The sequence below is a fragment of the Hemitrygon akajei genome, chromosome 15 (assembly GCF_048418815.1).
Source record: "Hemitrygon akajei chromosome 15, sHemAka1.3, whole genome shotgun sequence".
Lineage (NCBI taxonomy): Eukaryota > Metazoa > Chordata > Chondrichthyes > Myliobatiformes > Dasyatidae > Hemitrygon > Hemitrygon akajei.
The window spans coordinates 46,832,028-46,855,591 of record NC_133138.1 but is presented as its reverse complement, the minus strand read 5'-3'; the positions used below and the strand labels follow the sequence as shown (position 1 = coordinate 46,855,591).

The window sequence follows — 23,564 nt, the reverse complement described above, 5'->3', positions numbered from 1 at the left end:
CATGAGCTTATTGGTAATTACAATCAGTGGCCACTTTATTAGGTACCCCTGTACACCTGCTTATTAATACAAATATTAGCCAATCTTGTGGCAGCAACTTAATGCATAAAAGTATGGTCAAGCAATGCAGTTTTTTTTGTTCAGACCAAACATCAGAATAGGGAAGAAATTTAATCTAAGTGACTTCGAACATGGAATAATTGTTGGTGCCAGATGGGGTAGTTTGAGTCACTCAGAAACAGCTGACCTCCCTGGATTTTCATGCACAACAGGCTCTAGAATTTATAAAGAATAGTGCAAAAAACACCCAGTGAGTGGCAGTAATTTGGGTGAAAATGCCTGGTTAACAAGAAAAGTCAGAGCTGACAGGAAGGTGACAGTAACTCAAGTAACCATACACTTCTGCAACAGTGGTGTGCAGAAGAGCATCTCTGAATGCCAGCATGCCACATTTTGAAGTGGATGGGCTGCAGCAACAGCAGATCACAAACTTACACTCAATGGGCACCTTATTATGTACTGAAGGTACCTAATAAAGTTACAACTGCGTGTATGTGAAAATAAGGGGCTTGGCATTTGCTTGACACCTTCTTTATCAACAGTTTGGCTGGACATAAAGGCCATCATACCAGTTTGGTATTTGGTAGATTATTATTTGCTAGTAATTTATAGAAAACCATATCTGAACAAAGCAGAAATAATCTTCTGCAGATTTTTCTGAATTCCTTGTACTTTGCAACATATTGTTGAAGGTAACTCACAGGCAATATCCAATCTTGCTGTGCAGATTGTTGATCCAGCTTCATTTTGTGCAGACACAGTATACCATCCACCATCACGTTTATCAACAGGAAAAATTTCAAGGCCGACTTTACCTTCATTGGTTTGGTATAGCCTAAAAAACAAATTTTTTTAAAATCCTTGTTTAAATTGCCTTTTATTAAAGTGCAAAACAAAGACAGTAATGGATGAAGTAAATGTGTCAAACTGAGGCAAATGGACAACTGAGGCAAATTTTTGGGTCAACCGGAACTACTGAGAATTGTGCTTGGCATAGTCTTGGAAGATATAAATCAGCCTTGGAGTAAGTGAATGGGGTTGAGAGGGATAACGAATCAGCATGATGCAATGGTGGAGTAGACTCAATGGCTTATTTCTGCTCCTATGTCTTATGGTCCAAAATAGAACCAGGAGTAGGCTATCATGCCCTTCAAATCTGCCTCACCATTTAATATGATTCTACCATCTATTTATCAACCTCACTTTTAACGATCCAGCTTGCATTGTGGAAGTTGGATCTCTTCAAGGCAGAAGTTTTCAGGGATTCTTTTCCCTTTTTGAGAATAAATTTCCATGTACCTTGGAATTAAATTATTGGCCTCCTATCTTATAATCTTCCATTATTCAAGACCTTCCCACTTATGAAAACATTCAAATGCAAGCCCAAATTATTTAGTCACTCTTGGTAGGACAGCACTCTCATCCCAAGAATTAGCACGGTGAATTTCCTTTGTAGTTTCTCCAACAAATTTACTAATTTTAGGGTGAGTGGAACATAACTGTTTTAAGTATCCTCGATGAGGCATCGCCACACCCTTGTGTAATAGCATAGAAGCTTCCTGTTGTTAAATTGCAACCTCTTTGCAATGAATACCAAAATGCTGTTTGCCTTCTGAACTACCTATTGAACCCGACTTATAGCTTTTGTGTAATTCTTGACCTAGAACACCCAGATCCCTCTGTATTTCACCGCCTTGGGGTCTCACCCTGTTTAGATAATCATCTGCCTTTTATTCCTTTTATCAAAGTGGTTCCCCACATTAAATTCCATTTGCCAGTCCTTTGCCTGTTCACTCAATCCATTATGTCCTGTTGTAGGGTCTTAGTATTCAAGTTCAATTTTATTGTTGTCATAGGCATAAACAGGGTACAAGTACCATGAAAACTAGCTATTTGCAGCGGCACAGTACATTACAAGAAAAGGATAAATATAAGTTAACATAAATTTAAATGAGAGGAAGCTGACATTGAATATTGAAAAGTGAATCTTCAAGGTCCTGTACTTTCTGCTTGATGACGGCATGGTTACTATGGTGTGGGACCTCGATGAAAGATGCCACATTCCTTACTACAACATGTGCTTCCACTTGTTTTCGTATCATCAACAAGTTTGGATGCCTTACACATCCTTTTCTCTAGATCATTAAAGTACATGGAGAACAACTTGCGAATTGATCTCCATCTAGGCTAAACACTATCCATTTATTCCACCCTGTTTTCTGTGAGGCAGCATGTTACCATCCGTTCTAACACACTGCTTTTGATATCATGGACTTCTAATGTATACATTATCCTTTTATGTGGCAACTTGTCAAAGAAGAACTGATAGGGTAGTTACTTTTGATGGCTGTGAATTTTAGAATGTGGATGCAATGTCTAAAAATTAAAGTTGGGCTTTCAGGAGTGAACTTGGTAAATATTTTTGCTTTGCAGGATTGATAGAAGCATACACTTTGAAACATAGCCATTTATGCTAGGCATATTGAGTATATTAAATCAAGATTAATATATGTCAATCAAATCATTGTAATGCTTGAAATCTGAAATTTAAACAAAGTGCTGGATTTAACAATCTAGGCAGCATTTGTGGAAAGGTTAGAATTTACCATTTCAACCTGCTGAGTGTTTCCAGACTATTTTTTTCTAAATCAGTGATTAACATACTTTTGTTAACCAATGATATTAAGAATTATGAAGTTGGATCACTGATTGCAAGGAGTCCTCATTCCAAAAGTACATTTGACAATGTTTGCTTGTGAGAAATGAATGCCATTTAAGAATGAAACTATGTGCACTCTTCACACCCCAAGCGGCAGCAGACAAATAAAGGGCAGACTTAAATGTGTCAATGCCAACCTCCTATAGGTTACAGAAAATTGTGATTACCTGACTCTGTCTGTGCTGTGTTTGATCATTTCGTGATCTTTTCTCCAGAAGATTACTGGCCTTGGCTCTCCCGTCACCTGACATTCCAGCCTGACATTTCCTCCTTCAATGGCTCTAGAATTCTGGAGTTTATAGACAAATTCTGGTGCTCTTACTTTTTCCCTTACTTTAGGAAGAGAATTTGCATTATTAATCATTTGCCAAAATTAACAATCTTCAAATTCATTACTTTTCTAAGAAAGTTCTAAACTGCAGTTGTATCACCCAATGCGGATTCACCAATAGAACCAATTAAAAGGATAATTTTATCTTAATCCAGTGGATGGGATCCTAATGAGTTGACGTCATTTACCCGTTCTACATTTCATTTGATTTTACTTTGTATTGACTTTTGTAAAAAAAAAAAAAAAAAACCAGATCTAGTATTACCTGGATGGCTGATGTGATCCTACCAGCTTCCTAACTGGTAAGACAGTTAATATTACCCTCAAATATTTTAGATAAATATTTTTTTATAAAATGGAAGAAAAATGCAACCATTCTAACATAAATATTTTGCTGTAGCTAAAATTAAGCTTTTCAATAACTAATTCAACATTAGACAAAAAGACAACAGATAGAGGAGCCTGATTAAATAAGACTATCTATGTTTCCTTCTACTTGGTTCCATTATTGATAATAGTTTAACAAACATCTATTCTCAGCTTGGAAATTTTCAGTTAGCCTGTTATCAAGATCATTTTAATGGAGTAGTTCTAGATTTCTATTCAACTTTGGGTGAAGAAGCGCTTTCTGACATCAGCCCTGAAAAGCTTAGCTATGATTCTAACCTGCCTCATTACACTGGACATCACTTTCTATAAATGCTCTATCAAATCATTTTAAAAATGAGATACTGTAATCTTTTAGCCTTCTGCACTCGAGAGTATATAAGCCTAATCTGCCCTCACTATTAAAGTCTATTAATTCATATTTCATTCTAGCAAAAGCCCTCCAGGGCCAGTGTATCATTCCCAAATTTAATGTAATACTCCATATATGTGGAGGGAATTAGTAAGAATTTGAAGAAGGTTGTAAAATGCTGTAATCAACATTGTGTCCCTAAAGTCTTTGAATACAATAGCCTTGAAATTTCATAATGTGATACAAATATCTACTACATTTTCCATTTGTTTAATTTATTCTTCATTTGAGTGATGGTGTTTAATAATTTTGCTATAATAGTAGGACGAGCAATTTTAGGCTGATGTGTTAATATATCAAAGTGCAAGTTTAGAAACTGGATTTCTTCATTTCAACTATAAATGCAGCATATGACTTAATTTTTTCTAGATTTGAGAGCATCCTTAACACATCCATTTCAAGAAGCCACTAAAATTATATCTCGGCAAATTGTCAAGAAAGGTAATTCTCCTTCAAATATATGTACAGTTTTTTGTGCTATCAAACATTTAATGAATACACTCACCTTCTACTTCAAGATGTACTGTAAACTTGCTCTGGCCAGCACGATTGATGGCTATACATTCATACTGTCCGGCATCGCTTGCTGTGACTGCATCAATAATGAGTGAATGAATACCTTTTCCTGACACAAGCATTTTATGACCCATATCCTGTTCAACAGGTTGCCCATTTAAATACCACGTAAGTTCTGGAGGTGGTAGTCCACTGACCTGTAAATGCAACAAGAAATGTGCTAATTAAGGTCCTGAAATATGTTTACATGTTTTACACAGCTGACAGAACCATAATGCATTAATCACCAAGCGAGAAGCTGTTTTGTTACTGTTACAAACACTTACAGAATATCTAGTAAAAGGAACTGAGAGTGTTAATATTTTTTAGCATCTGTTTTATAATGTGAGGAAGAAAGGATAGATAATCCTGCACGAAGTATCATGAATTTTCATTTGGATTAAAATAAACATTAGATTAAAATACATAATGCTGGAAGCACTCGGTAGGTAGCATCTGTGAAGACAGCAGAGAAATAGGATCTTAATCTGTAATATTGCTGCTGTAAGATCCACAACTAGAATATTAACTTGTTTCTCTTGAAAGATTCTTCATGGCCTGCTGAGTGTTATAGTTTTATTCTATTTTTAGCTCAGATTTCCAGTATCTGCATTTTTAATGTTTAATATCTGAATTACATTGCTTATGCAAACTGCACATCAATGCTTGTAATTTATGTATCTCATAGGTCCAGTGGTATCTGAGTGGCATTTGCCTGTCCTCTCTCTGACCTCATAATTTGCACTGAGTACTCCAGTTTCCTCCCACGTTCCTGGTTTGAGGTGAATTGGCAGCTGTAAATTGTCTTGGGTGCTAATAGAATGGAGAGTGCAGAGGGCTGTTAATGGGCATGTGTTGGAGGATGGGTTACAAGAAATGGGGAATGGAATTGCTCTGAGAGCCAGCATAGACTCGATGGTCTGAATGGCCTTCCACCTCATAAAGTAATCTGAATATTTATCATAGGCTGTAAAGGAAAGGAGAACTTTAGAAAGTAAGATTTTATAAGAATTCCATAAGACATGGGAGCAGAATTAGGTCATTTGGCCTGTTGAGTCTGCTCTGCCATTTCATCATGGCTGATTTATTACCCCTTTTGACCCCATTTTTCTACCTTCTCCCTGTAACCTTTGACATCTTGACTAACCAATCGGATCCTTGACTTCCTAACCGGAAGACCCCAGTCTGTACGGATTGGTGGTAACATCTCTTCCTGAATGATGAATACTGGCGCAATTCAAGTGTGTGCTTAGCCCACTGCTCTACTCTCTATATACCCATGACTGTGTGGCTGGGCATAGCTCAAATACCATCTATAAATTTACTGATGATACTATAATTATTGGCAGTTTCTCAGGTGGTGATGAGAGGGCATACAGGAGTGAGATATGCCAACTAGTGGAGTGGTGTTGCAGCAACAACCTGGCACTCAACATCAGTTAAGACAAAAGAGCTGATTGTGGACTTCAGGAAGGGTAAGATGAAGGAACACATACCAATCCTCATAGAGGGATCAGAAGTGGAGAGAGTGAGCAGTTTCAAATTCCTGGGTGTCAAGATCTGAGGATCTAACCTGGTCCCAACATATCGATGTAGTTATAAAGAAGGCAAGACAGCGACTATACTTCATTAGGAGTTTGAAGAGATTTGATATGTCAACAAATAGACTCTAAAACTTCTATAGATGTACCATGGAGACCATTCTAACAGCCTGCATCACTGTCTGATATGGAGGGGCTACTGCACAGGACAGAAGGAAATTGCAGAAGGTTGTAAGTCTAGTCAGCTCCATCTTGGGTACTAGCCTACAAAGTACCCAGGACATCTTCAGGGAGCGGTGGCTCAGAAAGGCAGCGTCCATTATTAAGGACCTCCAGCACCCAGGACATGCCCCTTTCTCACTGTTACCATCAGGTAGGAGGTACAGAAGCCTGAAGGCACACACTCAGTGATTCAGGAACAGCTTCTTCCCCTCTGCCATCCGATTCCTAAATGGATATTGAATCTTTGGACACTACCTCACTTTTTAAAAATATACCGTATTTCTGTTTTTGCACGTTTTCTTCAAATCTATTCAATATACAAAATTGATTTACTTGTTTTATTATTATTTTCATTTTATGTATTATTATTTTCTCTCGGCTAGATTATGTATTACATTGAACTGCTGCTGCTAAGTTAATAAATTTCATTTCACATGCCAGTGATAATAAACCTGATTCTGAGTTTGTACCCCACATCCTGGCTATTATTTGGAGGACTGTATACCCTTGTTGTTTAATCCTACACACAGGATCTACATCTTCCAGTGCTATGTCACCTCTTTCTAAGGACTTGTATCTGTTTTTTAACCAACAGGGCCATTCTACCCCCTTTGCCTACCTGCCTGTTCTTTCAATACAAGATGTATCTTTGAATGTTAAGCTCCCAACTATGATCAAAGAAGAACAGCCACAATTCAGTGATAACCACAACGTCATACATGCCAATTGCTAATTGTGCTTCAAGTTCACCTACCCAATTCTATATACTGTGTGCATTAAATCTAACACCTGTGTTTGTCATCCTTTTCAATTTTGCCCCCATGTTGCCCTTCAACACATCCCACTGTCTGCAATTTTACCCTTTCATCTGCAGTGGAATAGAAAATTAAAATGACAGGCAATAGAAAGCTCAATCCTGCAGACCGAACATGGGTGCTACTGCACCTAAAGTTGATTACCTAATCTGGAAAACACATTTTGAACATCATGTGCAAAACAGACTACAAACTGACAGTAGTAGAAGAAATAGTGAAAACTTATGTACTAAATGGCAACAGACACTTTGGAAATAATAATAGGTCTAGGCAGAGGATGTGTGAAAGGGAACTAATGTCAAATATTTTTGGAATTTTTGAAGTAACTGGTAGAAAAGAGTAATTCAATTGATATGGTATATCTGGGCATTCAGAAGGTATTTGATAAAGTATCACACAACATTTTTAATAAAATTAGAGCACATGGTACTGAGTTGTAATATGTAGTTTTTTTTTAGATTTCTGATTGATTAACAGACAGAGAATAGAGAGGGAATAAATGGATCATTTTGATGTCGGGTGGCAGTGACCTGTAGCTGCAGAGATTATTGCTACTGCCTTGACTGTTAATAATCTGTATGAATGATTTGCTTGCTAGGATCAAATGTAATTTATTAATGTGGGCAGATGATACGAAGTTCACAGCATGAGCTGTGTGGAAATTAAAGGGACATTTTAGGCAATACAGTCATGTTAAGTGAAGGGATGAGAACAGGTATATAGAATATAAAGTAGAAAAATAAAAAGGAAGAGTATTTTTAAATGATGGGATTCAGAGCCTGGGTGTCTCTGTAAACAAAATCATAGAAAGTTACCATGTGGAAACAGCAAGCAATTTGGAAGGCAAATAGCATGTTAGCCCTTATTGCAAAAGAGTCTCAGTGCAAGTAAAGAGCTGTGTTGCTCCAACATATGGAGTGCAGTTGAGACTACATTTGGAATATCGTGCGCAGGTTTGGTCTCCCTACCAAAGAAAGGATATACTTGTTTAAGTGGGAGTGCAGCAAAGACTTTGCTGACTGATATTTAGTATTGTGTGTTTGGTTTATGAGGACAAAGTAAGGAGAATGGACTTGAATCTCTTCAGCTTAGATGACTAAGAGGTGAATCACTGAAATGCAGAGAATTCTTGAGGAGCTTGGCAGGTAGGTTGTGGGGCTGTCTGGTTTCCCAATCTGCTTTAGGTTTTTTCCCCTGGTAGGGGTGAGGGGTGGAGGTTGTCACATTCTCAAAATATAGGGATTCAGAACAGAGATAAGAAGACATTATTCATAGAAGGGGCAGTAAATCTTTGTAATTCATTACCCACTGAGGCCATGGAGACTCTGTTTCTGAGCATATTCAAAACAAAGATCAATGGATTTTTAGATTACGAGCAATATGGAGTTACTATTGGAAAGTGAAAGTGATCAGCCACAATCTTATTGAACTGAAGAGGGTATAAAAGGACAAATAGCCTGATTCTGTGTCCAGTTCTTATCATCAGACCTTAATTTACAAACTGGTTCTAGATTAAAATACAGCCTACACACTGTTTGAAACATCTATTTTTTAAACATGGGAAATGAAGGGTTTTTAAATGAAGATGTTGTACCTTGCAATCAATTCTACATAACCCATACTGCTGAATTATCATATTTTCATCTGGTTTCTGTAAAAAGCGAGGAGGGAAAAGCTTCTCTTGGATTGATTCATCTTCATTTTCAAACTCCCTGGAGCCAACTCGTTGCCTGTAGAAATAATAGAGTTTTTTGTATTGTGGTACTATTTTGCATCTGACAGTGGAACTGGGTGACTATGAACAAGCTGTTCACATTTTTAAAAACAAATACTTTTCACTGATATTGTATTAATGTGTGTAAACACAATGCACATTGTTCTACAATGCAGATTATACCTTTATGGCTTTATCTGACTATTCAATCCTGATTCTTTTAACCATGCATCCATGCATAGATTTTATATTCCTAATCCTGAGCCATTAGTTATTTCCAGACTCTAACCAGATATTCTGAAGTATAAAATACATTAACTAAGTGAAACCAGTAAGTATTCAAGTTATTCTATATCCAGAATACAGTACATTGCATGATGTTTGTTCTACAGGCGATGTCTTTTCTGCTCTATTTCAAACTAACTCCTGCTACACTTGCCCCTAACTTCCTCCCTCATCACCATTCAGGTCCTTCCAGGTGAGGTAACAATTCCAGGTGAAGGCACAGAGTCGACTGTACTTCCTAAGAAGGTTGGCGTCATTCAATGTCTGTAGTGAGATGCTGAAGATGTTCTATAGGTCAGTTGTGGAGAGCGCCCTCTTCTTTGTGGTGGCGTGTTGGGGAGGAAGCATTAAGAAGAGGGACGCCTCACGTCTTAATAAGCTGGTAAGGAAGGCGGGCTCTGTCGTGGGCAAAGTACTGGAGAGTTTAACATCGGTAGCTGAGCGAAGGGCGCTGAGTAGGCTACGGTCAATTATGGATAACTCTGAACATCCTCTACATAGCACCATCCAGAGACAGAGAAGCAGTTTCAGTGACAGGTTACTATCGATGCAATGCTCCTCAGACAGGATGAAGAGGTCAATACTCCCCAATGCCATTAGGCTTTACAATTCTACTGCCAGGACTTAAGAACTTTTTAAAAGCTATTATTAATGCTTTTTGAGATAGTGATTTAGATGCATATCATATTTTTTTACTGAGTTAAGTATTGTATGTAATTAGTTTTGCTACAACAAGTGTATGGGACATTGGAAAAAAGTTGAATTTCCCCATGGGGATGAATAAAGTATCTATCTATCTATCTAATTCAGTTGCGAGTCTGTCAGGTTCATCCATTGTATCTGGGGCTCTCGGTGTAGCCTCCTCAATATCAGTGAGACTCAACACAGATTGGGAAATAGCTCCATTGAACACTTTCACCTTATCCACTGAAAAAAGCAAGATCTCTTGATGGCAACCCATTTCTATTCGACTTCCTATTCCCATTCTGACATGTCTGTCCATGGCATCCACTATTGTCATGATAGGGCAAATCTCAGGTTGGAGAAGCATCACCTTGTTTTCCACCTAGGCAGCCCTCAACATAGATAGATAGATAGATACTTTATTCATCCCCATGGGGAAATTCAACATTTTTTCCAATGTCCCATACACTTGTTGTAGCAAAAACTCATTACATACAATACTTAACTCAGTAATAATATGATATGCATCTAAATCACTATCTCAAAAAGCATTAATAATAGCTTTTAAAAAGTTCTTAAGTCCTGGCGGTTGAATTGTAAAGCCTAATGGCATTGGGGAGTATTGACCTCTTCATCCTGTCTGAGGAGCATTGCATCGACAGTAACCTGTCGCTGAAACTGCTTCTCTGTCTCTGGATGGTGCTATGTAGAGGATGTTCAGGGTTTTCCATAATTGACCGTAGCCTACTCAGCGCCCTTCGCTCAGCTACCGATGTTAAACTCTCCAGTACTTTGCCCACGACAGAGCCCGCCTTCCTTATCAGCTTATTAAGACGTGAGGCGTCCTTCTTCTTAATGCTTCCTCCCCAACACGCCACCACAAAGAAGAGGGCGCTCTCAACAACTGACCTATAGAACATCTTCAGCATCTCACTGCAGACATTGAATGACGCCAACCTTCTAAGGAAGTACAGTCGACTCTGTGCCTTCCTGCACAAGGCATCTGTGTTGGCAGTCCAGTCTAGCTTCTCGTCCAACTGTACTCCCAGATACTTGTAGGTCTTAACCTGCTCCACACATTCTCCATTAATGATCACTGGCTCCATATGAGGCCTAGATCTCCTAAAGTCCACCACCATCTCCTTGGTCTTGGTGACATTGAGACGCAGGTAGTTTGAGTTGCACCATATCACAAAATGAACGTTGACATTGATTTCTCCAACTTCCAGTGATTTCCCCTCCTCACCCTCTTTCTCCATCATACATTCTGGTTACTCACTCACCCTTTCTCCTCCTCAACTGCTCATCACCTGCGTCTGGTTTCCCTCCTCCCCTGTATTCCATGGTCCATTTCCCCCTCCTTTGAGAGTCCTTCTTCTTTAGCCCTTTATCTCTTCCACCTATCCCTTCCCAGCTTTGGACTTCACCTCCCTTCCCCAACAGACACGCATATTCCCCCTCCCCTTGTCTCACATCTGACTTGCCAGTTTGTACTCCTACCCCTCCCTCTGACCCTCCCCCCACCTCCTTATTCCAACTTTTGACCCCTTGCTTCCAGTTCCGATGAAGGAGGTTTATATTTGTGTGTTGGTTCTGCATTTAACTATTTAAAAATAAGTTTGTGCTATTACCTTTCTGTTGGTGATTGGTGTGCCTGCCATCTTTGGCTTTCTGAAGAGGTTTGTTGCTGAAACACAAAATAAATTATTTTGGAGATTTCATTTGCATCTTTCTTAATTCTTTAAATTAGATTTGGAAAATGGTTCCAAAATAAAAGGGAACCTTTAAAAGTCTTTTTCCCTGAATTGTAAAACCAACTACATTTCAAAATGCTTCATTAGCTATAAAACATTTTGGAATGACCCAGGGTTGAACAAGTTGCTGTAGAAATGTATTTTTTTATTACTACTTTCAAGAAAACTTGCAAAGATATGAGAAATTTTGGGATATATCTGTTAAGTATTATGAGGCACTTCATAATGAGTAGCTTAACAAGTTAATAAAGCTGAGCTGGGTTCTTGGTGGTGCATTGCATTTGCATCTCATTTAAAGTATACTGCTAAAATTTGAGGTGATTTAGACAATTGTAATAGATTTCTACTTTTGTTCAGTTTAAACTTTCCAGCCATTTTATTCACTGTAGACCATCCCTTGCATCCTGCCTGTGTTTGCTTCAACTTTCTACTGTATGTTTCAAATACATGGTTTAGACATTTATCTACAACCATCCCATGACTAGTAAGACTGTCCCTGCATCTAGACACCTGCATGTCCTGTACATATATAGTCTGCCCCCATTAGTTGCACCATACCTTTCACTCTGCCTCTGGTTAGTTTGAGCAACCCTTTAGGTTGGTGGTTTCCCCTTTGCCCTTTCTTTACACTGACCCTTGAACTATGCCTTTAGTCATTAATGACCAAGTCCTTAACCCTTGAAGAGCTGTCAGTTAAATACTTTGCACATTATTCCTGTAGTCTTGCAAGTTTATTTCCCTCAAATATTCTCCAGTTCTCATTTTCAAATGTTTGGTTGCCTTTGTTTCTATCACAACAGCAGGAAGTGAGTTCAGGTCACTACTACTCATTGAGTGAAAGATGTTCCTTCTCATGTCCCCACTTTCTCTTGCCCCAAGTTTTACATATAAATGTCAGAATTCTTGAACCATTAACCAAATTTGTCTTGCATAAATCTGTAAATTTTGTGCACCTTCGTCACATATCTCCCCAAATTCTTTTGCTCCAGTTTCAAGTTTAATTTTATTGCCATTCAACTGTGTACATGTATATCACTAAATGAAACAACATTTCTCTGGACCAAGATGCACAACACAATACATAACTTTATAGCTAAAATAGTCCATATCATGAGACATTGTTGTTTAACTCCTTTGAACCTTCCTAGGGGCTATTGCTTTCCCTCCTGAAGTGTGGGGACTGTAACTAAACATAGTGCATCTGTTGTGGATTAGGCACAACTGTATAGAAGTTCAATGCAGTTTAATGTTTTGCTATCTGCTCTCTTAATATGTCCTGACACATTCAAAGACTTATACATATAAATCTTGGGTCTCTCTTTACCTGAACACTCTTTAGAACCATACTGTTCTTTATTTTCTTTCTCCTTATCTCTCCTTCAACACATTTAAAGATAAGTTGGCTGGGTTATATGATAACATTAATAAGAAGAAGGTGGTTTTTGTCTGTGGGTATTTTAATGTGGACTTGTTAAATCCTCATGGACATACACAAATAACGAATTTATCAATACAATGTTTTGCATGAGTTTATATCCTTCAATCACACAACCAAGCAGGATAACTGTAAATAGTGCTACACTTATTGATAACATATTTACAAATGTTACTGATAGGAAAATAACAGGAGGTTTATTCATAAATGATGTTAGCGATCACCTGCCTGTTTTTGTAGCATTTGAGAGCTGCATCATGATTAATAATGAAATTAAAACTAGCAGGTTAATTCGACATTTAACTGAAGGTGCTATTAAATCTCTTGGAGTTAATTAAACAAGATTGGAATACAGTCTATGTAGATGAAGCCTATGAAGCATTTGTTTCTGTAATAACTAATTTGTATGATAAACATTGCCCACTAGTTAAAGTTGACAAAGAAGTATATTGATAAGCCTTGGTTAACAAAGGAAATACAAAATGCTTATAAAAAGAAAAAATGTATTATATAAGAAATTCTTAAACCATAGAACAAAGGAAGCTAAAATGAAATACAAGATACTTAAAAATAAGCTAACAAGTATTATGAGATCTAGTAAAAGGAGTTATTATAGTAAATTATTGGAGAATAATAGAAATATTAAAATAACTGGAGAATTTTAAATGAAATTATTAAAAAGGATAAAAGAAAAACAATTTGCCCATATTACTTTAAAAAAATATGGTAATAAGGGATACTAATTGGTTGCAGATAGGTTTAATTTCTTTATAAATGTGAGAACTAAATTAGCTAAATCAATTACTGAATCCCAGCAATAAAGATGGAGTAAATAGTAATATTATCAATATCAACACTTACACTGTTTATTAGAGCAACTGAGGAAAAAGAAATAATTGATATAGTATATAAATCAAAGAGCAAGAAATCAACAGATTGGAATGGATATGAAATGTATTTAATTAAAAACATCATTGACTGTGTTGTGAAACCACTGACTCATATCTGTAATCTGTCTTTGATTGCTGAAAAATTTCCCAGTAAAATAAAAATAGCCAAGGTCATTCCAATATATAAAGCTGGAGATAAACATGTATTTTCAAATTATAGACCAGTTTCTTTGCTCTCACAGTTTTCCAAAATATTGGAAAAATATTTGTAAGAAGGTTGAATGATCTTATAACAAAACGTAATATACTCTGAACAGCAATATGGTTTCAGAAAAAAACAGAACCACTACAATATCATTAATAGATTTCGTAGAAGAAATATCAAATGCTATAGAAAGAAATGAATACACAGTGGGAATATTCTTTGAACTTTTTTTTAAAAAAAAGCATTTGACACCATGGACCATAAACTATTATTAACAAAATTAGAAAGATCTGGTATTAGAGGGATGGCACATGACTGGTTAAGTAGTTAATTGGAAGATGGGTATCAGTATGTACATATAAACAACTCCAATTCAGAACTTTAGAGGGTAACTTGTGGGGTTCCACAAGGTTCAGTGCTTGGTCCATTGCTGTTCATTTGGTATATAAACGATATATCGTTTCTCAGACATCAAAATGTGTATTATTTGCTGTTGATACAACTATATTTTGTAGTGGGGAACATCTGAAACAACTTTTGGATACAGTGAGAAAACTAAAAATTATGAAGAAATGGTTTGATACAAATTATATCTGAATCTAAGTAAAACTAAATTCATAATATTTGGAAACCGTGTACCAAACTCATAGTAAACTTAGAATAAATAATGTTGAAATTGATAAGGTATCTGAAACAAAATTTTAGGAGTGGTAATAGATAGTAAATTAAGCTGGAAACCACAAATATTTTATGTCAAAGCAAAAATGTCAAAATCTATTGCAATACAGTACAAAGCGCAAGATTTCTTAAATCGGATCTTTGTATACATTATACTGTTCACTTGTAGTCCCATACATGACTTACTGTGTAGAGGTATGGGGAAATACATACAAAACAATTACAAATTCAGTTTTTCTACTCCAAAAGAAAGTTATACAAATTGTAAACAAGACAAGTTATTATGAGCCAAACAATCCAACTAAACAATTTAAAATTCAGAGATTTTATCTATTTTAAAATAATACAAATTATGTATAAAGTAAAAAATGGACAGCTACTACAAAGTATCCAAAGGTTGTTTAAAATGAGAGAAAGTCAACATTATTTGAGAGGAACATGTATATTTCAAAACAAAGGATATGAACAAATGTAAAAAATCATTGTATTTCAGTCAGAGGGGTGAATCTATAGAACAGTTGTGAGAATTTAAAAACATGGACCACACTTAAGTTTAAAAAATTATTTAATAAACATTTAAAATACATGATTTAAAATGAATGGGAGTAATGTAAATAAATGATATTTGGAATTGGAATTTTTGTTAAAAATTATGAAATTTTTTGTTTTGATGTGATGATTGATGCCAAATATGTTGTTTGTATAAGTAAGAGGGGTAGGCGTAATAAGCTGTAGCTTCAGTCTACACCCTTTCGGTCTGTTTTAAAGATTATCTATGTTTTTTGTTGTAATTTTATCCTATGAAATCATTGTTATGAAATCATCTTTGTAAATGATGTTTTTGTTATGTTTGTGCTGACCGAAATAAATTTCATTCATTCATTTATTCAATATACATCTTCTCAATTTCCCTGTATTATATTTGATTGGCCACTTTTCTGTCCATTCTGAAAATTTATATCCTGCTGCATTGATTAGTATCATCTCATTGTTTTCTAACATTGACTCAATGTTTTATCTGTGCTGGCAGTAATCTTTTTATTTCATAAGTTATTAAACAACTTTTTAAGTGGTGCATTGTTGAAAACATTTTAAAAATCCATGTTGACAGCATGCATTGCCATCAATCTTCTCCGTTTAAGTTAATTTGGTTTGTCAACTATGATTTGTGATGGATTTACAAATCCATCCACCCTTAATTAATTCAAACCTAGCTAAGTGCCAGTTAACTTTCCTGATTATTATTTCCTTAACCTTCTCCATTATTATTAATAAACTGATTGGGTTGTAGTTACTGGGATATAAAATTTAAACCCAATCTGACCGCAAGTAATCTAATCCAATCTGTGTTTGAACTCTTGACATGTTTTCCATTTCAATATGAACCAACCAGTGCTGTAAATGTAATAGAGTCAAACATGATATTGATCTGTTTGAGGTCAAATGACCAAATATTGTTCAAGAACAGTGATACATATTGTAACATTGAGCAAAACATATTGACCTGGTACTGAGCCAAACTCTCATAGCAAGGCTATCTTAACTCAAACCCAATTGCTTTATCTAAAAAAAACAAAGTTGACTTGTTCTGAGCTTGGCACACATATACAATATACAGGTATATACCTTTGATACTGAGTCTGATAGCCAGGCACTAGTTCTTTTAAATTGTGTGGCACCTGTGTTCAAAAGATTATGATAAGGCCTACTATTATCTCCAACTCCATATAATCCAGATCAGTGATATGTTGATTTTAAGGAAAATAGTCATTCCATCATAAACTTTATCAATTTTCACCATTTCCATTACCGCAACCATTTAATTTCTACTGGTATTTTGTTAGCACAATACTTCTCAGTAAATTGTGATGTAAAATTCTCATTAGATAATCTAATCACATTTTCCTACATTATACTCTCATCTGTCACTTCATACCTTTCACTTAATCTATTGTTATTTCTTTGGAGGCTCTTTTATATTATTTACAACATGCTAATCCACCTCTCGGGGGATCTTATTTGTTACAGTATACTTGGCTTCTTCATCTGTCATTGGTGTAGATTATAAACATTTGATGCCACTGCACTAACTTGTGTGCCGTCTGACTAGTTTTTTGTTGCCAGTCCAAAAGGATCTTTTACTTTTCTGATAAGCGTTTAAGCTTTGTTTTGACCAGAGGACATGGCAAGTATCTATTTTACAAACCAATTAATGACCTGACCTGAAATTGAAATTTGAGGGTTTAAGCCATTTGACTGAAACGTGTTTTTTAAAAAAAGTTAAATCCAGGAAAATTCAAATTGCCACGGTCTTAAATGAGGCGAAATTATAATAATAAATTTTTTTTTCGCCAAGGTTTCATTACATGAGGGGAAGTTCCAGGGATTGCAGTTCAGCTTAAATATCGATATAACTTGAGCACTTGCACTGAAAAGACGGATGAACAATATCAATATTGTATTCCAGTGGCACAGGTTTCCAATAAATCCCTTCCCAGAATCTAGTACAAAATTTTACACTACCTAACAAAATTTTATTTTGCAGGAGGTGCAAGTTCCAGTAGAACTTTATCCAATTATCAGTTTAAATAGGAATGATTGTGTGGTGAACTACATATACCTGTCTGGACACGCCCCCCCCCCGCTGACTGCTCCTCCCACTGACCGTGGCTCCTCCCACAGACCCCGGTATAAAGGCGATTGGAGCCTGGGCCCTGCCCTCAGTCTCCAGGATGTAGTGTGGTGGTCAATTGCTGCTGCTGCTTTCTTCCAGCCAATAAAAGCCTATATCTCGCCTCACGTCTCGGAGAGTTATTGATGGTGCATCAGATTGGCACTTCACTATCTCTGATTGATCCTCTGATTGAAGGTAAGTTAGCAATGCAGATATTTAAACTCCCACAGTATTTAGATCCATTCCCAACTGACTTCTGAATGTGTGAAAAATATTGTTAAGAAGTTACAAAAAGTTGTTGTATTTCTGTTCTGGATTTTTTTTTTCATGGTAGTAGTGAAAAAGTAATTTTGCCTTCACTTTCTATGCTAACCTGTGCTTAAGTCATTTTACAGATGACCAGTAGAGAACATCTTAACAAGCTGCATCACTGCAACATATGGAAACCGCACTGCGGTGGGCAGGAAGGGTCTACAATGGCTAGTCAAAACTGCCAACTTATCACCTGCAGCAGCCAACCACCATTAAGGACATATATATACAGATAAGTGCCAGAAAAAGGCCAGAAACATCATGTTGAATCCCTTCCATGATGCTCATGGGCCACTGTATTCACACTAGGATCACCAGACTCAAGAACAGCTACTTTTCCTAAGCAGTTAGGCTGATCAGCATTTCTTCCCATTTAGTCAGAGGGTGATAAATCTGTGCAATTTGTTGCCACAAGTGGCTGTGAAGGTAAGTCATTGGGTGCATTTAAGGCACAGATAGATAGGTTCTTGATTAGCCAGGGCATCAAAGGTTATGGGATGAAGGCAGGGGAGTGGGGATGACTGGAAGAATTGGATCAGCCCATGATTGAATGATGGAGCAGACTCAATGGGCCAAATGGCCTACTGCTGCTCCAATATCTTATGGTCTAATTCACCCCTCCACATCTCAACCACTGCTACTTCATCATTTCCTGTCAGCCACCTTGTGTGCAGACACTTCTGTGCCTACTCTAACTTTATGTACATTCAATCAATCTATGTATATAAGCTATCCTATGTACTAATGTGTTTTTTACTTATTGTGTTCAAGATCTTATTGTGGTTTTTTTTGTGCTGTATCAGATCCAGAGTAACAATTATTTTGTTCTCCTTTGCATTTATGTACTGGAAATGGCATTAAACAATCTTGAATCTTGAGCCTTCAAGCTAACTGGATTTACTAATTTCATCCAAGGAAACAAAAGTTACTTTGAACTAACAGAACAGATTTTACTGCAAAATAGAAATCTCTTCACAATTACTGACATGGAAGTTGACTTTTTCAGATAGCCATGAACAGAATTGAATCCTTTATCAACCCTCCCACAGAAATCTAATGTTTATGGTGTTTCTGTTAAAGGAAATGGTGTACATTATGTTCTCACTGTTCTACAACAGCAATGATCAACTTTGAACTGCCAGGCCATTGCAGAGAGCTGATACTAACAGCAGTCAAGGACAAATGTTGTGTTAGAGTTGTGCTATGTGGCAGTGAGATTATAACTTGTAGCTGAGAATTCGGCTCCTCTTTGGAATTTTGTCTCCTGAAGTAAAACACTATGCTATTATAGCAAACTTAATTATGTGTGCATTTACAGTTCATGAACAAAAATTGCAAACATCTTAGAAGCAAAACCTGGTGTATTAAAGCTTTTGTATTCCACAGATAGCACTGAGCCCTATGCTAATTACAATTCACTGGCTCTAATTATATTCTCATAATTGAAAGTGTACAGTGAGTACAATTAATGCTATGATAGCTCTTTAAGAACTTTGGAACAGATGTGGGCCATTCAGCTCCTCAAAAGTGTTATGCCACTCTACTTGCTCTGTTTCTGCAGCCCTTAAAATCTTTGCCTAACAAAATCACCACTTCCTTCATATTTTAATTCTTTCCAAGTACATTTCTGCTAGCTATAATAGTAAACTTCATTATTGCACTGAAATTTTAATTCTTTCTCTATCTTCAGACTCTGCTGAACTGTTGACTATATCCATCACTTTTTGTTTCAGAATAGATTTTATTTCAACACTGTAATCTGAATTTAGCATATTGAGTGGATAAAAATCAATCTCTTGTTCTTTCCAATGTTTAAGGACAAGTAATAATGTAGCTGTGTCAATAAATTGTGCATTATTCATGAACTCCATGGATAAATGGAATTTTAGGTGTTGTATTGACTTAAGAATATCCTAGGTTGTGCAAGCAGGCTAAGGATGGTGATCTGATTTTTTTCGTTGGCAGTAAAGGTTATTTAGTCCTAATTTATATTCAGCAACATCTGCTGGAAAGTGTGGGAAAGCTCAGGATAGTTAATAAGATACTAGAGTAGAGTTCTGTATCCCATTGTAATGATGGGGGAGGGTGCAGGAGGCAGTAGGTGGTAATAGTAGATGTTTTATTTCATGATAACATTAGGCTAAATGTTAAATTTGTTTCCGGTGTATTAAAAAGATGTTATAGAGCCAGCGATCATTGATCTGGGTTCACTTCCTACTGGTACCTGCAAGAAGTTTCTATGTTCTCCCCATGAAAGTCTGGGTTTCTTTTGGGTGCTCTGATTTCCTCCCACATTCCAAAGATGTCCAGGTTAAGGTTAGTGAGTTGTGGGCATGCTACGTTGTTGCCAGATGCGTGGCAACACTTGAGGATGGGCCAGTACGATCCTCATTGATTTCTGCCAGGCCTGCTCCTGCAGGCACCTCCCAGTTTCCACCTGCTAATCAGGTTCACCTGCCACTTGTACCAGACTCATCACCTGCAGCCTATTTAACCACAGTCCTTGTTCATTCGTTAAACTGTCTGGTCTCAACCACTTGCTCCCAGCTTTCACTTTCCCTGCCTAAAGTTTACCCTTTTACCAGTTGTGCTTAGTTTCTGTTCTCTCTTGTTTTGGGGCCTCTCGTGACTGGTTATTTTGTATTATTATTATTAAAGATATTGTTTACTGCTAATTCATTACCACTGCTCTGATTTTGGGTCAAGCCTGCTCTAAATTTCCTGACAGGATAAGTGAACCTTTGATTGACCCAACAGAGTATGTTCATCTTACTTTAGAAATTACCTAGGGTTACCCATAGCCCAATTTTTCTAAGCTCCAACTACCTATCCAGGAATCTCTTAAAAGACCCTATCGTATCCACCTCCACCACTGTCGCTGGCAACCTATTCCACACACTCACCACTCTGCATTTTCTAAAAAAAAAAACTCCTCTGTACCTACTCCAAGCACCTTAAAACTATGCCCTTTCATGTTAGCCATTTCAGCCTTGGGGGGGGGGGGGGGGGAAGCCTCTGACTATCCACATGATCAACGCCTCTCATCATCTTATATACCTCTATCAGGTCACCTCTCATCCTCCATCGCTCCAAGGAGAAAAGGCCAAGTGCACTCAACCTATTCTCACAAGACATGCTCCCCAATCCAAGCAACATCCTTGTAAATCTCCTCTGCACCCTTTCTATAGTTTCCACATCCTTCCTGTAGTAAAGTGACCAGAACCGAGCACAGTACTCCAAGTGGGGTCTGACCAGGGTCTTGTATAGCTGTAACATTATCTCTCTGCTCTTAAACTCAATCCCATGGTTGATGAAGGCCAATGCACTGTATGCCTTAACCACAGAGTTAACCTGCGCAGCTGCTTTGAGCGTCCTATAGACTCGGACCCCAAGATCCCTCTGATCCTCCACACTGCCAAGAGTCTTACCGTTAATACTATATTCTGCTATCATATTTGACCTACCAAAATGAACCACTTCACACTTATCTGGGTTGAACTCCATCTGCCACTTCTCAGCCCAGTTTTGCATCCTATCAATGTCCCACTGTAACCTCTAACAGCCCTCCACACTATCCACAACACCCCTAGCCTTTCTGTCATCAGCAAATTTACTAACCCATCCCTCCACTTCCTCATCCAGGTCATTTATAAAAATCACAAAGAGTAGGGGTCCCAGAACAGATCCCTGAGGCACTCCACTGGTCACTGACCTCAATACAGAATATGACCTGTCTACAACCACTCTCTGCCTTCTGTGAGCAAACCAGTTCTGGATCCACAAAGCCACACCTCCTTACTTTCTCAATAAGCCTTTCATGGTGTTTGTCTACTTTGATGACATTTTCATTTTTTCAAGAACCCATCCATTCAGTCTTGCAGCATCTCCTCTAAAACCAACTGCACTGCAAGTTTAAAAAAAAAATGCCATCTCCACACCCCAGTCATTTCCTTCCTAGGTAATGCCTTTTTACCCCAAGTTATTACCGTGGTCCCAGAGAAAGTGTGCACCATCGTTGAATGACCCTGACTGTGCTCCCTCATAAAGCTACAGCGCTTCTTGGGTTTCTCCAACTTCTACCGCCATTTCATTTGAAACCATAGCCAAATCACCTTTGCTCTCACCTCATTCACCAAGTCACCTACCTCGCAGATGACCTGGTTTGCTGCTATGGACCATGCTTTCGGGGAACTCCTATTCTCCGCCACCTGAACCTTTTGTGGTAGAGTTGGATGCATCTGACGTGGAAGCCGGGGCATTCTCTCCTGTATTGGATGAGAACATACTCCCTTGTGCCACCTTCTCACACAAATTCAACCACTGTTATGGTGTAGGAAACAGGGAGCTGCTTGCTATTTAAATGGAGGAATGGGAGCATTGGCTGATGGGGGAACTCTGGGCCCTTCTTAATCTGGAGTGACGGCCAGAACCTCATATCCACACAACAGACCCCCAGCTCAACCCACGTCAGGCTTGCTGGGCCCTCCTCTTCGAAGAATTCAACTTTACCAATTTCTACTGACCTGATTTCAAGAACACAAAGGCAGGTGCAGTCACAACTGTTGGACCCAGGGGAAATGGTTACCGACTCTCAGCCCATCATTTCATCCTCCCAGATCCTCGCTCTGACCATCTGGGACCTTGAGAACCAGATCTGCCAGGCCCTACAGCACAAGCCTGCTCCAGCAACACAAATGACATGCCGGCAGTTGTGCACTCCGGTGGGCCCACTCCCCATCCCTCTCCGGCCATCCAGGTGCATAATGGACTCTGGATTTTCTGCAATGCCCATTCTGGTGGCCCACCATCATTGCAGATGTACGTCAATTCGTCACTGCCTGTCCTCAGGGCACTTGATCCATTTCCTTCAACCAGAGAGTTTCTGAGCACTTGTGGCTCCTTACCCCATCCTCCGCACCTCAGTGAATTTGTGCACTGGCTATCGTCGGCAGACCAATGATCAGTCAGAGAGGGCCAGTCAGCAGGTGGAGAGGTTTCTGTGATGCATGGCTGCCTTTAACCATTCTACATGGAACAAATGCCTGCTCTGGGCACAGCTGTCCCATGGTACCACAGTTGGGGTGTGCAGTAACTTGTCGATTGGTAAGGGTATGGCCTGGAGGGAGGTCAGGTACACCTTGGATCCAGCGCATCAATGCGTTCCACTGGACCCATCTGGATTATTCTTGGCCACTGGGGGCCAGCTGGCAGGTTTGCTCTCACTGACGCCTCCCAGCCTGCACAAGCGGGTATCTAGCAGTCTTCACCCAACTGATGAATCTGCTCACTCCAGACTCATCACCTGAAGCCTATTTAAACCCAGTTCTCATCTGCAGTCCCTGTACACTTATTGAACCATCTGGCCTCAACCAGTTGCCTAAAGTTTATCTTGTTGCCTGCTCTGTATAGTTACTGTTCCCTCTTGTTTAGGGGCCGCTTATGGTCTTTTATTAAAGTTACCATTTACTGCTAAATCATCTTCACTTGGGTCAAAGCCTCCTCTGCATTTCCTGATAGATTCGATTAGGTACAGAACATTACTTTTCACTTGTATGTTTCAATATTTCAATGCATATGATATGCAAAGCTTTTCCTTTCCCTTCCTGTGGGAAGATCATAATTAACTTGATCCTAGCTTTTCTCTGTCAGCCCAAATAGCCTCAAACATCAGAATCAATAAACTTATTAGCCTTTTAATTTCTAAAAATTATCAGTTAAAACCTCTGTTTCAGAGCCAAAGAACATACAAAAGATGAGCTCTTCAAGCTTGCTTTGCCATTCGTCAGGATCAAGGCTGTTCTTCCACTCTGTTTTATTGCACTATCTCCATATCCTTTACTTCCTAACTGTTTCTATTTGGAACAAATACACCTGAATGAAAGATAAATAGA

At 38.1% G+C, this 23,564-nt stretch overlaps 1 protein-coding gene across 6 annotated transcripts in view; it reads right to left on the bottom strand.

The window, feature by feature from the left end:
- Positions 1–23,564, bottom strand: part of LOC140739315 (myotilin-like) — a 125,482-nt gene that overhangs the window by 2,907 nt on the left and 99,011 nt on the right. For all 6 annotated transcript variants that reach the window (XM_073067482.1, XM_073067483.1, XM_073067484.1 and 3 more), the window contains 5 exons: positions 11,357–11,412; positions 8,637–8,772; positions 4,415–4,622; positions 2,947–3,112; positions 762–895 (listed from right to left, as the gene is read on the bottom strand). In XM_073067482.1, coding sequence (XP_072923583.1) covers positions 762–895; positions 2,947–3,112; positions 4,415–4,622; positions 8,637–8,772; positions 11,357–11,412 — 700 coding nt within the window. The remainder of the gene's footprint in view (positions 1–761; positions 896–2,946; positions 3,113–4,414; positions 4,623–8,636; positions 8,773–11,356; positions 11,413–23,564) is intronic.